Consider the following 16,884-nt stretch of genomic DNA (forward strand, 5'->3'; position numbering starts at 1 on the left):
TGGCTTGGAGAATAAATATGGGTCTGCATTTCCTTACCGGGATCTACGGGATCGTCTGTAGGCACTAGGGAGAGAGTGGCTGGTCTTCGATCTAGACCTCGACCTAGACCGTGATCTTGACCTTCTCTTGTGTTTCTTTTTCTTTTTGTCTTTATCCCGCCCCTTGATGCGGTCTCTGTCTCGATCTCTTTCTCTGTCTCGCTCTCTGTTGCGGTCACGGTCTCGGTCTCGCTCTCTGTCTCTATCAGAGCCTTTGGACCCGGAGTAAGAGGACGATGAGATGTGGGTGATTTCCCTGCTGCGCTTGGTTTCGTTGTTCTCTGCCGAGTGCCTTTGATTTTGATGACAAAAAGTTGTTGCCTGATAGACTTCAGCAGGTGCAGGATCACACAGAGCAGACAAGGCTTCTTGCATCTATAAGACATAAACAATTAGAGTGGTAGTAAATATTTTTATTGTAATTCGGGAGAGTCAGGATTTGAAGTTTAATGGCTTTGAGAAAAACAAGCTGACAGGATGAAACGCTCCAAACAGCCATTGACAACAGGAACATTGAATACATTTCCATAATTGTTGCTTCTGAGAGATATTGATACAAATCTGTCTAAAGAAAAACAGAAGACAGTGTGTAAAAACTAGGTAGAAGTCAAGAGTAAAGATGTATTTATTTAGGACATCCGTGTGCCACAGTGGTAAGTCCTTCCTAATTTTAACAATGTCACAAGATTTGACAAGAGACGACTGCTTTCTTAGGAAAAAACAAATTCAACTCTTACTTTTTTTTTCTATAAGATTTTCACTCAATAACAGAAATGATAACATTTAAATATTTCATTTAGATTCATTTTTTTTACAGCACTTGCGTTGCAACACGTGAGAGCAAGGGGTTTTAGTACGGAAGCACAAAACGTGTGTTTATTTGCGTTTACATACTTTTCATTGGAAGTGGCGGCTTGAAAGAGAAATTCATTATTTTAAAAGGGGGAAAATTAATTCGAAGACTTCTTTCCAACTCAGACAGTGTCACCTCTTAATTAACCATAACAGAATAAATAAAAAGGGAGAGGAGTAAAGGGGGTTAGGATGATGATGAAACAAAAAGAAAGGAGGCAGTAGATGAGGTAAAGCAGCAAAGGTAGGCCAAACAGAGAAAACCCTCCAAGACAATTTCAATAAATGTTTAACAGCACCTGAAAGGAGGAAAACAAACAATTTACCGCTTTGATTGAGCTGATTAAGAAACAAAATGACTAGTGAGACCTTGTTGAGGATTATTGCTGGTGTGTGAGAGTTTGAATCTGCACGCCTGTTAAGCCTTTTTACACTTCTTTAACTGGAGAGAAACATCTACTCTTAAAAATTAAAAAGAACAGTCTGGAGAAACAGCATTATTTGAATTCTTTCAGGTTTGACCACTTTTGTCAAACTAAAATAAATAAAGTAACAATGTATTCTGTGTTCTTATTAAGGACAGTATTTACTAGAAGGATTAGTTTTAAAACAGAGGGGTAGTTTGTTGCAGACGATGGTTATTTAAAAGCGCCTGAAGGAAAGCTTGAAAATCCTCTATACATTTAACAGCTATACTACAGCTATACTTGAACCACAGTTGAGTACTAGCCCTATTATTGACCCCGTATGAATGCCACACGCACGGGGTGGAACCCAAGTGCTCGTAGGATGCCCACACATACTACCCAATTATGTCAAATTTTCTCATTCCTAAGTTGGTCACAACGCCACCATGCTAGAGGAGAGTGAACTGCTTTCTTACATTCACAACGGAAATATCAACCACATGTTTAAAAGGACTTGCAAGGCTTGCTTGAGATTTAGTTTTTCAGCATCTCTGCATTTACCCCCTGAGCTACAGATGGAGAAACCCAGGAAGTAGACCAACTGTCAAAATAACCATTCAATACATTTTTAAAACAAAGTTTTGAGAAAATGAACCATTATGTAAATATCCCACACCAAGACCGTCGCTCCATGGACGATGAGGTGGAGAAATGAAATGGACTGTAAAATGCAAAACCCGATTTTATAACAAACAAAGCAAGGTGCACAGTAGCCACATCTTTGAACTTTTGAACATGCTGCTGTGAAATGTTTTGGTGTGAATTTAGCGTATGGTGAAACCCTGTATTTTTAGTGGTTCCGCATTTATTGGGACAACTCTACATCACTTTACTGGGACAAAAACATTAGTTTAGATCAGGGTCTTTTGAAGTTATATTGCTTTTCCTGGGGGAAATTGCACACTGAGGCAACAGTTGTGTTTCCTCTGTTCTGTCTAAATAACCAAATTGGTGTAAAGATGGCCCAATTACTACTTTTGTCCACAACAATAGGCTGAGGCAGGGCCTTTGTGAAGCTGCAGAGTTCTGTTTTGATAGTGAGCGGATCATCATGTGTCAACTTTTATATCTGATATTACTTTAATAACTCCGAGTCAATTCATCAAAACCGCTCTACAAACAGCATGAACATTTACATTTGTCCCCGAGCCTTTCAAGAGATTAAACACAAGCCGTTTTAAACAATGATTGCACCGTGTCAGCACAAAAGACGCCTTCATTAAGCCTCAGCGTGTGCTTATACACAACAAGCTGGAGTCATAGATGTCAGAGCAACACTGTTGTTTAAAGAAGTGCGTTTTCCCCTCCACTGAGCAATTCATTTAGCCTCTGTTACTACCTCAAAGCCAACAAAGAAGCAGAGAAATCAGCTGCTCCGCCTTCAAAGATAGTACACTGGGGAAGAATACTAGTCTGCCAGGGGCAGAACAACTGTCTGTGCTCATAGAACTTTTTGTTTTAAACAACGCTGAAGAAATGGAAACTACAACTCTTTGTAATATGGAAAAACTCTACTGTGGCAGAATCAACAACCTATCAGACATGCTAGCATTGTTTAATTTATGACTTAAACTTCCATTTTCTGATCTTGAAAGGAGCAGACCGTTTTAAAAGCTGTCAACTTTTTGTTCTATTATTGTCTATTTTTGTTTCTAAACACACACACCAGGCTAAAGAGTGAACACTTATAAAATACAGGGCCGTTTCTTGCTATAGGCAAACCAGGCAAATGCCTCGGGCACCCAAAATTCATCCCCTTCAGAAGAGTATTCAAACGTCTGTTTTTTGTCTTTAGTTATCTTCTGTGTGCATTGCCCCCATTAAAGGCTTAAAATAAATGTTAGCTATACATTAAATAAACTGCAAAGATAAGCCGTGGCTGATATTTTTTGGCATTTTAAGGTCTTTGGACCACACTGCTACACAATTAGGGATGCAGCGGTCTGGAGACGCCCATAGGCATGGTGGGAATGATTCAGAGGTATCATTCAGCCATGTTAGCAAGATGATAAAAAAATAAATAAAAAAAACTGTAATGCCACGGAATAAAAAATGAGCCCCCCCCCCAAGGTTTGCTTTCCTAGCGTCAGATACCGGTTCTGCAAAAAATCCAAAAAGTATCCAGACCCATTTATTCTGATGCTTTCAAAGAGGACATGTTGGAATCTGTTGCAATGATAGAGTACTGACTCAACGAAAGTTTTAAAGTAGTTAAAGTAAACATTTTCATAAATACTAATTGTTTAAGTATAGGGGATTCCTGTCCTTGTATTACAGTGCTTTTATGAGATCAGTTTAGCTTGGCTTAGTGCAGGGGTCGGGAACCTTTTTGGCCGAGAGAGCCATAAACGCCACATATTTTTAAATGTAATTTCGAAAGAGCCATACAATAATGTTGTGTCTCTTTCCCACACTGATGCACGGAGACTTAACCTCTTTTAAAGTTCTTTATTCTGGTTACTGTAGACCGCAACAAACGCCGTACAACTAATTCATCAACTCCTGAATCTCTCCTGCCGAGACGAGAGAGAGCGTTTCTCCCAACTTTATATTCACCTGCTCCCGCTCCAGCCCTCCCATTTTCCTTATTCGGCCCATAGTTGAACCCCATTGGTCCAAATTACCTAACAACAGGCTGAGCGACAGAACTGAGAGCCAATCAGATCTCTGCTTGATGCCTTCAATGAACCCCAGAACTTTTAACGCGGCCCGACAGCCAAGTGAAACTCAGTCCGCGACAATATTTTTAAAACTAAATATACAAGTGAATGTGTGCATTTGATGTAATTTCAACATTTTTAAAGTACAATAAGTCTGTGGATCCTTTTTAATAACATTGTTATGCTGTTGCTAATAAATGATGAGTATTTCTCGTGGTAGTTTTGTTGATTGTCTAGTCTGGTTGATACGTGGTGAGTTTCTGCTTCATGCAGGCGTTGAGACTTTAAACGTGATCGTAGGTCTGAATGTTCTGTAGATGTGACAAAGACTGCTCACATAAAGACGGGGAGCCAAACACACACTCACACGCTGCAGTGAGTGACAGGCAGCGGGTTTTACGTTATTACAATCCCTGCGCGATTCACCTGCAGCCTGTCCCCACAACCCCTCACCCCCACCCTCTGCTTTCTTCCTCACACATCCCGTCCCCGCAACTGCGCGCTCTTTCTCTTTGGCACGGCAATTCACAGGTTTCCGGGTGGTACAAACTCTGTGAAATAATAGATAATAGTAAACTGATAGTTTTTTCTCCAAGCACCGCTACTACTGCGCGCCTCTGGCATCGCATTGCGCCCGAAAAGGACTGGTCTAATGAAAAAAAAAGTATAATTAAAGATTTGTCTGCGAGCTACATGTGACCATCAAAAGAGCCATATATGGCTCGCGAGCCATAGGTTCCCGACCCCTGGTCTAGTGGTTCAGTTTAAGATTAGCCTGTTTTGCTTGTAAAGTGTAATACAACAGACCATATAATATAGAACATATAAAGGATTTGGAATCTACTTGATTACAAACTAGAAGCCCCCAAACAGCATCTTGCCTTGAGCCCCCACAAAGCTAGAAACGGTCCTGCAATCAACAGTCTTACTTTCAAAACATCAAACAGGAAAATTCACTTTATTATCAGAAGCTATTACAATTTAATTAGGAGCAGTAGAGCTGGTATGGCTACAGTGGAAGGCAAAGAACATCTGGAATAGAACAAGAGTCAGCGCTTCAGTGACAGGAGACTACCCACCGCCACCTGGTCTAGCAGGCAGCTGGCCAGTTTACTACTCATCTGTTGGGCTAACATGAGGACCTGACACAAAACATCCATCAAGAGAACTTGCAATCTACACATCAAATGACTTATGTGTCTTATTAACACAATAAAGTACTGGTTTATCTACCTTTTTGTAACTATAAAAACAGAGTTTTAAATGATGTAGAACCTTTACGGAACTTCAGAAGCTGCCTTTATTCAGAACACACAGGGTGATCTGATAACTGACTAGCCACTTTAACAAAGGGGCCTCTGGACATCTTTTTAAAGGCCAACTTAATTATCTGGGATATTATCCGGGAAAATGAGAAAAATGCTACTAAAGATACAAATAACTTTTTTTTGTTGCTTCAAAGATGGCACTAGTTCAAGAAAAGTATGTAAAATATATCCAGCAGTTGCCTGGTGATAAACTTATACAGCATACAAATGTAAACAGCCTTTTTTTTTTAATGAGTGGCAAAAAACAAGAACCCATGAATAAAGCTGCTGATGTGAATAGTGTCTCCACAAGGGGTTACCAGCTCATGAAGGTATGCTAAAATTTATCTTGAGCTAAATCTTTGACCGTGTAGCGTCTGCTAATTGTTGCTTCTAAGTGACAAAACTACTATTTAACCCCTCGAGGATTCGTGCGGCATGTCAACCATTGCCATAAATAAACAAAACAAAAAACAAACAAAAAAATCGGCCTCATCCCTAATCCAAAACCCTTTGGATTGGAACTACCTAGCTGCCTATGCTTTAGCTGCCTATGCTTTTTAGTGTTATTCACATTTGGAAGAAATTATTATTCAGCTTTCCAGTTTTTGTCTATCTTAAATAAATATGAATGAATATATGTTTTTATGTTTTTTCCATTTAAGGTGATGCTAAATTAAGTGGAGTTCATAATTTGCTAAATTAGCAACATTCGGGACAAAGGGGTTAAAAGTGAGATTGGCAAATTGGTAAAGAATGGGTGAAAAAATAAAATTTAATCTACAAATTAAAATGATTATAAAGGCTGGGGTTTCACAAACAGGAGATTCTTTGTGTGAAAAATGCAAGAATCCTTAATCCTCAATATAAGAGAAACCCAAAAGTTAATCGTATACGCAGTGTTTCACTATTATAATGTTTATCATCTACACTGGAATCTCTCAGTGAGAGATAAGTTCTTATCGGATGTAGCAAAAATGAGCTAAACTTTTTCATGAATTAAGGAAGAAAATGGTGTAATTAAAACCTTGATCATGCTTAGGGAAGCACTGCAATTTGTTTAAGTCCTGAAGCAGACTTAATAGTCTGTGAAAATTGACAAATTACCTACTGTGTTTGTGGAGACATATTTTTATTAGTTAATCGGCTTAGACGGCCCATACAATCAGATATAATGAACAGTACGTATAGAACTGTATCAACTGATTGCTGTGTTTGTGTGACACACTATTAGCGGCTGAGAGAGGTTTTGGTTCGGAAAGATGTTTATCATCTTGAGTCGAACAGAATATGTGAATGTGGCTGCTGGATGGGGAGGAAAAAACCCTGCCTAGGCATGAATGCTGTGTTTTCTAACACAACTCCATCTGCGCTTACACTTTCATGGTGAACACTGATTTTTCCTAACCCCACTGACGCAAATGAAGGCATTAGGAAAGTTATGTAAACACACTTTTTTGTTTTAGAAAGGAAATTTAGGTAAATTTTATGCATTTATTTAGCAATCAATAAACAAAGCAGTAAAAACTAAATAAGGTATAGGGCGAGACCTTTTCTGATTCACATTTGTAATGAAAATTTACCACAGTTTCAGTTTATGTTCTGAGGGATCAAATCCACTCAGTAGCATAGTAAATACTATTTTTAAAAGAACTAGTGTGCCTTTTAAAACTATTTTTTCAGTAAATACATTTTTATGATAGCTCAATTCCATAAAGAAAAGAAAAACATAAAAAACATGACCACAAAACCCCAGTAACTTTATAATGATAATAAAAACATAATTTTGAATAGCTGACCTACAAAAAATAGAGTGAGAGTGTATATTCTGTCAGTTATCTTCCATGACATCATAGAATAAAAAGTATTGTGTGCATGACTAATGTGTCATATCTATTTATCTATCTATCTATATCTATATCTATCTATATAGATATAGATATATATCTATATCTATATATATATATATGACCTGCACGGTGGCGCGCAGTGGTTAGCGCTCTTGCCTCACAGCAAGAAGCCCCCTGCTTCAAGTCCTGGCCGGAGGACATTAAAAAAACAACATCAATGGGGGGGCCTTTCTGTGTGGACTTTGCATGTTCTCCCCATGCATGCGTGGGTTCTCTCCGGGATTTCCGGCTTCCTCCCACCGTCTGATCTGGCTTCCGGGGACAAAACTGTACAGCTGGATAGCTCCGGTATTGCTCGAGACTTTTGTTAAACCGCTAATGTTAGATTAGTGGGTGTCAGGGGCTCAGTCCTCCGGTATGAGTGGGTCCTGCCTACAACTAAAGAGACGTTTTTCTAATGAACTACTGGTGTTCTGCAAAAGCTATGTCCTATATAACAACACAGGTTTATTGATTTTGGCTAAAAACTGCATAATTATAATTAAAAGACCACTGGGAACACTTAAAATAGATTAAAAGACGACCAGAGAGAGACATCAACTTACTTCCTTCTTGGTAAGCTTCATTAGTGAGTTTGATGGGGTGATAGGTGCAATTAAGTGTTCTTGTTTTTTTAAGTCAGGGTCTGAGTGTCCTGTTGTTTCTACCCATAACTGATTTTTGCTCTCTTCTTTTGTTGTCTCCTTTAAATTCACCGGAAAGTAAACGAGTTCAATAACTTTTTTACTCCTCCCCCCCCCCCTTTAATTTTGGGTCACATATTTCGCCCTCCATGATGAGCCTGTCAAGGACGTAACGATTGTTTTAGAGTAGTTTGAGGATAAACTGCCCTGGAAAGAATCAGAAATTGTTTTGTTGCAAAGAAGCATTAACAGCTGAGCAGCAAAGAAGCTGTGGGGCCAAAAGGTTGAAAACTTTTTTAAACGATCTAACCTCTGGACTAAATCAAGGCTACACTACAGGTAAGGCTAAAAAAATAAACTATTTACTGAACTGTTGACAGTTGTGGTTGAGCTGTGAAGCATGAAATAACGTAGACAGTGATGCTGTAACTGCTCTGATAAAATCTTTGATTACTTTTACAGCCACTGCTGCTGTAATAGCCGTTGAGCTTTTTCCCTTGCAAACAGCACATTACCACAAACTCCAGTCCAGTCAGTCTTATTGATTCTTCTGGAAAAACAGGGTTGTGCTGTAAAATCCACACTAAGTGGAAATGAAACTAAACGATGTTGTGTTTTAATGTTGCGAATGAAACTATATCAATCTTTGTGTCATTTTATTTTAAAACCAAAAGGAAAAACTAATAGCGCTTTAGCAATACCAAAAATTTAGGGAAGCAGTGATATGAAAAGGATCCACGAATAGCAGATTCTCTTTTCATACAGATCTAAGCAGTAAGTGATTAATATCCATTTTTAACCAAGTATAATCTATCAGCTTCCTAGAATTTTATCTCTTTGAGGCAAATTATTGCCTCGAACATCAATCTGAACTCCTCTTACTTTGGAAAAACGGTCTCAGATCAACTTGTCAAAGACCAGCTTTAAACATTTATGAAATGAAAGGGTTTTTTTTTTTTACGATTTAGTCTTCGGATGTGCTGGTTGATCCATTTCAAAGGGGTTGGGGTTCTTTCAAACTGAAGCTTTGCTTGTGACTAAATACATTCAATTGATTTTGCCAATGAAAATTAACATTTTAAAGCAATAAGGAAGGAAGTCAAATTAGAATTTCAGAGCACTCACATGAGTCTTTTGGTCAAAAGGAATAAACACAAAGACAATAAAGGCAAACTGGCTGGCTTTTATCGGCCTACCTCAAGTTGTGCATATGCATCTAGCTCGGCTCTCTTGGCCTCGGGCTCTCCAGCGGCGGGGCCACGGAGAGTCTGTAGGAAGAGCGCTGCCTTCCTCTTCCGCTCCGCCTGCAGCTGTTTCTCCTTGGACTCCTTTGACGCCTGGGCCAGCTTCTCCCTGGCTGCAGCTGCAAGACGATCCTCCAGTTTCTGCTTGGCTGAGGACAAAAAAGATGGGACCGCAAACACTGGAGAGATCAGTTGGATTCTTGTCGCTCTTTATTGTTTTCGTCAGACAGTTTAATGTTTGACAACTGAACTGTGGGCAGCTTGCCTGTGATTTTGTTTATGTTTGAAAAGACGAGACAAAAAAGAAAGAAAAGGGCAAAAAGAAGATGGGAAAGATGGAAGCAAAAATTGGGCTTGGTATGTTTTTTAATCATTTTAATAAAAACTAAGATCCTCCCATCCATTTTTGATTGAAAAATTAGGTCTAAAAATAAAAAAAATGTGAAAAAAGGACTTTGGGCTATGAAGAAGAGAAGTCTTTAGTTTGACAGTACAAAAAAAACCGTCTCTGAAAGTAGTGGTATGGGACTGACAAAAGAAACGAGGAGAAGCCAGGAAGAGGCAAATGTGTACAGAAGACAAAAAGCTTCCAGTCACGCAGCCACAGGGGCTACAGTTATCGCCTCACTGTAAAAATAGGCCAGCTGCTGAAGCAAATCACTCTCGAGCACAGAGAACAACGGCCAAGTGGAGCAGAATGCATCTGTACTCTAGACAATGACAACACAGTAACGCTGCGTCTGCCTCCGACTACTGTACACACACACACAGCTGACTGACTCCCTATATGATGTCAGAAGATGAAAACAGACAATGTTTTCACTGGAAGTGTTTGGGTTACACAACCGGGAGGACTTTGGTTTGTTGCACGACGTCCAAAAAGTGAAAAAAGAAATCTGGTTTGGAGATGATAAAGAAACCAGGCCCGTGGAGTCAAACTGAAAACTGTAATTGCTGACCATTGGTTTGGTTTATTAAAAAAAAAAAATTAAATCAAGAAGAAAGCCGACATCCCATAGATTCACAAGATTAAACATGTCCTTTTAAGACCCACTCTATGAAAAAGTGTGTTTTTTACATGTTTTTCTGATGGTGAAGGACATTTGTAAAGAAAATTCAACTTCAAATTGCTTTTCTGAGTATTTCATTATTCAAATAGTTGGGAATCAGGAGTAGATGGAAAAAAAGAGGTTTTGAAAAAGAGGACATTGGATGTGACATAAACTGGGCGAACTACAAACTCCGCTCCATAATATTGTTGCTCCGCACCAAAGGTCCCGCCCACAACTTACGGGAGAATTTTGTCATGAACTACTGCCGCTCTGCAGAAACTATGTTCTAGAAAGTGAATGTTTTTTTTTCTTTCATTTTTTGCCTAATCGGCATAATCATGATTAAAAGTGCTTTTAAAATGGCTCAAAAGATGATTGGAGTGGGACCTAAAAAGGGTTAAAAGGTTAAAATAAAAATGACAAAACTTTATAAATGCAGTTATACGAGAAAATGAAGTGAATTAAAAAAGTGAGTGCTAATCTATGAACTGGTGACTCAATAAAAACGTTTTTTTTGACTGAATCCAGCCTTCATCAAACATTGTTGAAGTAGGAAAATTCTGATTAAAAAAAAAAAAAAAGATTTGGGGTAAAAAATGGAAGCCATTAAACAGCCTCCATGCTGTCGCTTGCAGAATATTCAGCTCCTTTTTACTTTTGTTTGTCCTGAGAAGTAATTGACTCCCTGTTGACAAACTACCCAGACAATCCCACCCATTCCTTCTAAGACGTACCAAAATGAAAGACATCTTTTTGAGAAGTAACTCGAGTTTGTACTTCTGCAACTTTCGCCTCAAAGGCCAAATACTTCCACTCTGTTGAGTACAAAGTGATTCAGACCAAAATGTCTTCTGTGAAGAACACAAAAGAAAGTGCCCTTGGACAACAAAACGCATAACATTGTCTGAATGGAAGAACTACGACCACAAACCCCCATGACACCAAAATGAGCTCAACCGCAAAGGGAAGTTACCGGAATATGATTATTTGGAGCAGTACACACTCTAAACGGAATATGAGTTAATCAATTTGTAATTCTTTCATTTGTTCTATTTCTCAATTCTAATTCTAAGTCTAATAATTATCAGTTACATTTCATTTTGGATATTTACCAGCATTTTCTGTAAAATATAATTGGCCTGTTTGCTTTGGAGAGGCTTTTTGTGTAATGTAAGGAGACACTAAATGACTGACTTTGGCTTTTGCTTCGTCAAATCCCAACTATTGTATGTAAATCACATTTATGCATCAATTAACTTGATCGATTACAGACCACACCTACACTTACCGTAATTGTAGCAAATTCATCTTTATTACTGAATATTTGCCACTTGCATTGGTCATGCAGCCATTTTAAAAAGACATTTGAAACCAAGTGCAAATCTTTCACCATTTCATTTTGGGATGTTTTTCACTCAGTAAAAAAAAAAAAAAAAGTCTTGGTAATATTAATTTTGAATCATCTGTTCAACCTTGAAGCCACTAGAAATTGATTTTTGTTTTTGTTATGCATAAAAACTGGTTCTAATCTCAACAACGTCAGACTTCAAAACCAATAAGCAACAGTTCTTTCTTAACAAATAATAATCCATTTTATTTAAAAGCGCCTTTTTAGAAACCAGGGCTCCAGACTAACTTTTTTCACTAGGAGCACAGTGGCCCCTAACTGAAAATTTTAGGGGCACAACCAGAAAATTTAGGGGCGCATACCGTAAATCAACATGCTAACCAAATCTACTAATTTCCACTGTATTACTAATAAAAACTTTAATAATTGATGCAGAAATTACAATGTGCTGTTTCAAATTCAGTGTCACATTTTATTCTGCACTTTTGAAAATGCAACAAGAAGGTAAACTGACAGCAGCATCACTGTCATGTATGGAGTCCTATACTGTTCATAATTAAATAAATAAATATTTAATTCAATAAATAAATATGGCCCCATGCAAATACACAATCAACCAATAAATCTCTCATAAATATATAAAAAGATCATGAAATTGTGAAAAACCTGCACACTGATTTTAAATTAGCCATTGTATTATTCAATATATTTCATTTTGCTTTAAAAACATGTTCATTATTTTAAAACAGCATTTTAAAATATTCATTTTTAATCATGTTGAATTTTACTATAATTCTGTCTTTTTTCAGAAGCTCATATTTCAAAATCGAATATTTTCCAAAGTAGCTTTGTTTTATTTCATGTTGATGTTTTTCACAATGGCTTATTTATTTCATGAAGAGCTTTTCAGGAGAATGGTTCTGTCTGTCAATCAGTGAAAGTGGGCGGGATCTAAACGCTCATTGGCTCACCCATGGAAAATCGACTCATATTCCTCGATACCCGCTCAGCGGTGTGCCAGTCAGAGGGATTACATGTTTCAGCGATATCCGCGAGGCTTTGCTGACATTAGAGGATCAAATAGAGACAAACTATCTGTCTGCTGCAGAAGATGCAAACATCCACAACTCTGTTTTTGTAGTTTGAGGGTTTGTGTGGACCAAACCACAAAGGAGCTCCGGTCGTCAACATCTTTCACACTCCTCATTCTTACGCCATTCACTCACAGCTCACATCGTGACATATGTCGGCTCGCAGGAGGATCGACAGAGTGAGCAGCTGTGCAAAGCGGGACAAGCCGGCTCGGGCCTCCTGAACCTTATGATATTTTTCTATTTTCAATGAGACAATGATTATAATCAGGTCCTCTGGTTTTATTTTTCCCTCTCAAGAAAAATGTTGAACCTTTCCTGCGATGACGTTTCTGACATCTTAACACTCTCCATGTACATTGTGCATCCATGCATTGTTACTGAGATAAGCACAAGCAACCGCTCCATGTGGCTATCAGGCTAAAAACATTAGCTTGTTGCCCCTCCCACACGCGGCATGGTGCGTTCATGGAAACTCCAGTTCATAGAAGCTTAGTGGAACTCCAACAACCACTCGTCCTAACTTAGACCACTACTATACGTTCATAAGAAGATGAAAATTGCCAAACCGACCACAAAATCACCTGAATTATGCACACTCGCCCAAAGCCACTTTTGTTTTTAAAGCAAAATGAAATATATTGAATAATACAATGGCTAATTTAAAATCAGTGTGCAGGTTTTTCACAATTTCATGATCTTTTTATATATTTATGAGAGATTAATTGGTTGATTGTGTATTTGCATGGGGCCATATTTATTTATTGAATTAAATATTTATTTATTTAATTATGAACAGTATAGGACTCCATAGTCATGACGGTACAAATAGTAAAGAAAACGGATGGAAATTCATCTTTGTGACACCAAATAGGTGTAGCCAAGATGCACAATAAGCGTGTTTGAGATCACCCAGGTGAACTCAACGCTGCGCAGATCACCTGGTGTGTGACATATATTTTTGTTTTTGCTCCAACATCAACTGTCAATCATCACAAAAATATCGCGAGAAAGGGGAGGAGCAAGGGGCAAACCTACCCGGACACAGCTGGAAACTGAACTGACTGAAAGCTGCCCTACAGACTACAAAACAATGCATTATGGGACATGTGTCCCGCACTCGATTATCTCTAGGCCCCTACACGCATTTTAGCCACTCACAGTGGCTTTCCCTATTCTTCTCACACGCAGTGGCCGCCTCACAGACAGGCATCATGCGAGTGTGTCCTCGCGTTTGATGAGTATGTGCGCGAGTGTGTGTCTGGCTGCGTCCGTGTGGGCTTGCGTCTCATTGATTATTTCATTGATCATTGACGTGCCCCTTCCACGTTTAATGTATAAAAAATACGAAGGGTGGGGGAGGCAAATTTACTGGTCGCGCATGTGCGACTGGATGTAAAATTCAGTCGCACACTCTCAAATTTTGGTCGCAAAATGCGACCAATTGCTCGCAGTCTGGAGCCCTGAAAACCCAAGGACACTGTACAAAACAAAGGTTAAAATAATCATTAAAAGCAGAATAAATAGAATTAGACAGAAAAATCAAAAGTGAATCAAGATGAGAAGGCAGAACTAAACAGATGATTTTTGATTTGAACGTTTGTAAAGAGTCTATGTTAGGGAGGGAATTCCAGAGTATGGGAACAGATAACATCTCAACTGTCACTGTGCGGGTTGAAACCATCTTTCCAATTTTAAAATGTAAGCAATTCACTTTTAACTCAAATATTGTAATTTGAATAGAGAGGAAAATGCAAAACTCCATCAAGTTACTTTCTTCCTTCTTGTAATCTTTGGTTTAAAAAATTCAATTTTTACAAAAACTACCAAAACAACAACAAATCTTTTGCTTTTTTGAGGCTAAAAACACAACTACGCTAATGAAATACATTGTTGAAGATACCAAAAAGCATTTAGTTCGTTAAACTTGCACGACTGAACGGTGACATCCACAGGTAAATGCCCCCAGCCCCAACAGTTAAACAGAATGTACCAGCAAAGACCACATTTAGTGTGTGAGGTTTATTCTCAGCTTATTCTTCCACAGATTCAAGTTTGCTGTCTGCTGCTGATTCTAGTACTATCTGATCAAGGTAGGTCTCCTGACTGACATCCACTCCAGTGACCCTCAAAGACAATTCTGTTTAGCTTTTTATTAGGCTCTTCCAGCCTTTCTCTGGTCAGTTTCAAAAGTGGCCATTATGCTCTTAAACTGTTTCAGTGAACCCAAAGTGGACCCGTCAACCTCTTTGATGCTGAAAAGCAGCACATTTGTCTTTTCCGCCATTGTTGTTGCTGCCAAGTTTCTTGTCTGACCGTCTCCATCTTTTATCTCCCCAAACAACAAACTAGGCTTCAATGAAATTTGGTGGAGCGTTTATGATGAGGAAAAGGGTCATTTTGTTTTTTTATGCCTGAAAAGTAAACACTGCTGTAAATAACAAGAGTGACAAAACGTTTTGGTAACCAAATCTCTTCAATGCTATTTTGTGATGGACAAACACCCCTAAATAAACAATTTAACAAAATAATTTTATACTTGCAATCAAAAGTTTTAGGTAGAAATAATTAATAAGTTAAACTTCATGAAATACAGCGGCTCCTCGGTTATTGCAGGAGTTCTTAAAAAATAACTTGCGATGGGTGAATCCTGAAATGTATTTTTCACAATATTTCTAGATGTTTTAAGGTTGTAAAACTCTTCACAAAACACTTTGACTTTTCTCACACAGACATGAACATTTTCACATTTTTTTCTCTTGTTTAAACTCTCAAAGTTCATACATTCATAGAAAAAAAGTCCAGTATAAAACAATAGTATTAAAGTAGTATTAAATAGATTTATGTAACTAAAGTTAACTGAAGCATTCTGTACTGGAGACACGGCAAAGTGATTGATTGTTGTCTACAGACAACTGGGACCCAGAACACAGTGTGCTGGAGAAAACAAAACACAGCAGGTTTAAAATTAGAAAAATAAAAATAATAGAAAAGTGAGGCTGAGAGTGCTGAACCATGATAAATCAAGGACACTTTTGTTTGATAGAATTTAAAAGTGTGTCTGTTACCAGTCATTATATTGCTTTGTTTAACCCCTTAGTTTTTTTTATTTTAAACAACCAAAAATAATCCATTTCATAATTCACCTTGTTTTGCTTCCAGTTCCTCCAAACTGAGGGTGGCTCTCTTTTCTTCAGGTGTGATCGCTGGAACCGCCTCCTTCACAGCCATTTCAACCCCACTCATCACAGCCTCTAGACTCGCCTCCTCCAGCAGCTTTAAACACAAATGACGACGATGTTAAACACGCTGCAACAACCGGAGGAAGTTTTGTAGTTCAGACCATAAAGCAAGAAGAAGGGAAACAAAAAGACCTTATCCTCGTCAGAGTCATCATCCAGTCGCACTCTGTTTTTCTCTAAAGGAAGCAGGTCGTTTTCCTTGGGTTTGATGGCAAAACTGATGGGTGCGAAAGAGGCTGTGAAAACACAAGGAGAGCACACTGAGGGGTCAATCCACGGTACCAAAAAGAGGGTTCATGTAGGAGGAGGCAGACAGCCACTCCAGCATTTCTACACTTACAAAAAAAAAAAAGAAAAAAAGAAAGAAGATGTGGTAAGTGTGGTTCAATCAGGCCAAAAACAAGTATTCAGAAATAACGGGGACAGACAAAAAGGGAAACTAGGAAATAGAACCAATATATTTTTAAAACAAAAAGAGTCAGAAAGGAAGAACAAAAGTGGTTTAAGCAGGAAACATACTTCTATTGCATTATTAAATGGAGCAGAGATGACAATGTACCCTGTTCCCTGAAGCAGCAGCCTTAATGCAGGACCAAGATCATTCTTGAAGCAAGCAGGATACTTTTTTTGTTATTAGTTTTCCCTACCAGATTCGTGATTGGTTGCATTCAAGCAATCTGTATGCGAGCACGCTTTTATTTGCATGAAATGTCTGCACGTGTTTACGACTCCTGCAAGCGCAGAGGTAAGCGCTCATCTGCATAGACATTTGTGCTCTGATACCGTCACATAAACCTGTCTGCTTTAATAAAAAACAGATTCATGCACAACAGAGTCCCAACGCAGCAGCACACAGACAATGCAATAAAAGTCAACACACACCGATATGATCAGATACATGTTTGCTCGCAGATGTGCGTCTACTTTTGTAGAAACAGCTCAAGAAAAGAGGGTTAAATTTCGATTGCGTCTGTGTGTAATATGTTACCTTTTGTCAGCATTGACCCGTCGGCTGATTTATCGGATTCAGGCTCGTTTTCTTTGCCGTT

The 16,884-nt window shown here is 38.5% G+C and overlaps 1 protein-coding gene across 2 annotated transcripts in view; it reads right to left on the reverse strand.

Moving 5' to 3' along the window:
* sfswap (splicing factor SWAP) overlaps window positions 1–16,884 on the reverse strand; it is a 62,057-nt gene that overhangs the window by 16,609 nt on the left and 28,564 nt on the right. For both annotated transcript variants that reach the window (XM_011481916.1, XM_020707781.2), the window contains exons 11-15: window positions 16,824–16,884; window positions 15,968–16,071; window positions 15,740–15,869; window positions 9,055–9,251; window positions 38–414 (exon numbers count right to left, since the gene is read on the reverse strand). In XM_011481916.1, coding sequence (XP_011480218.1) covers window positions 38–414; window positions 9,055–9,251; window positions 15,740–15,869; window positions 15,968–16,071; window positions 16,824–16,884 — 869 coding nt within the window. The remainder of the gene's footprint in view (window positions 1–37; window positions 415–9,054; window positions 9,252–15,739; window positions 15,870–15,967; window positions 16,072–16,823) is intronic.

Source organism: Oryzias latipes, chromosome 12 (assembly GCF_053564925.1).
Source record: "Oryzias latipes strain Hd-rR chromosome 12, Olatipes_Hd-rR_3.1".
NCBI classification, from domain to species: Eukaryota; Metazoa; Chordata; class Actinopteri; order Beloniformes; family Adrianichthyidae; genus Oryzias; species Oryzias latipes.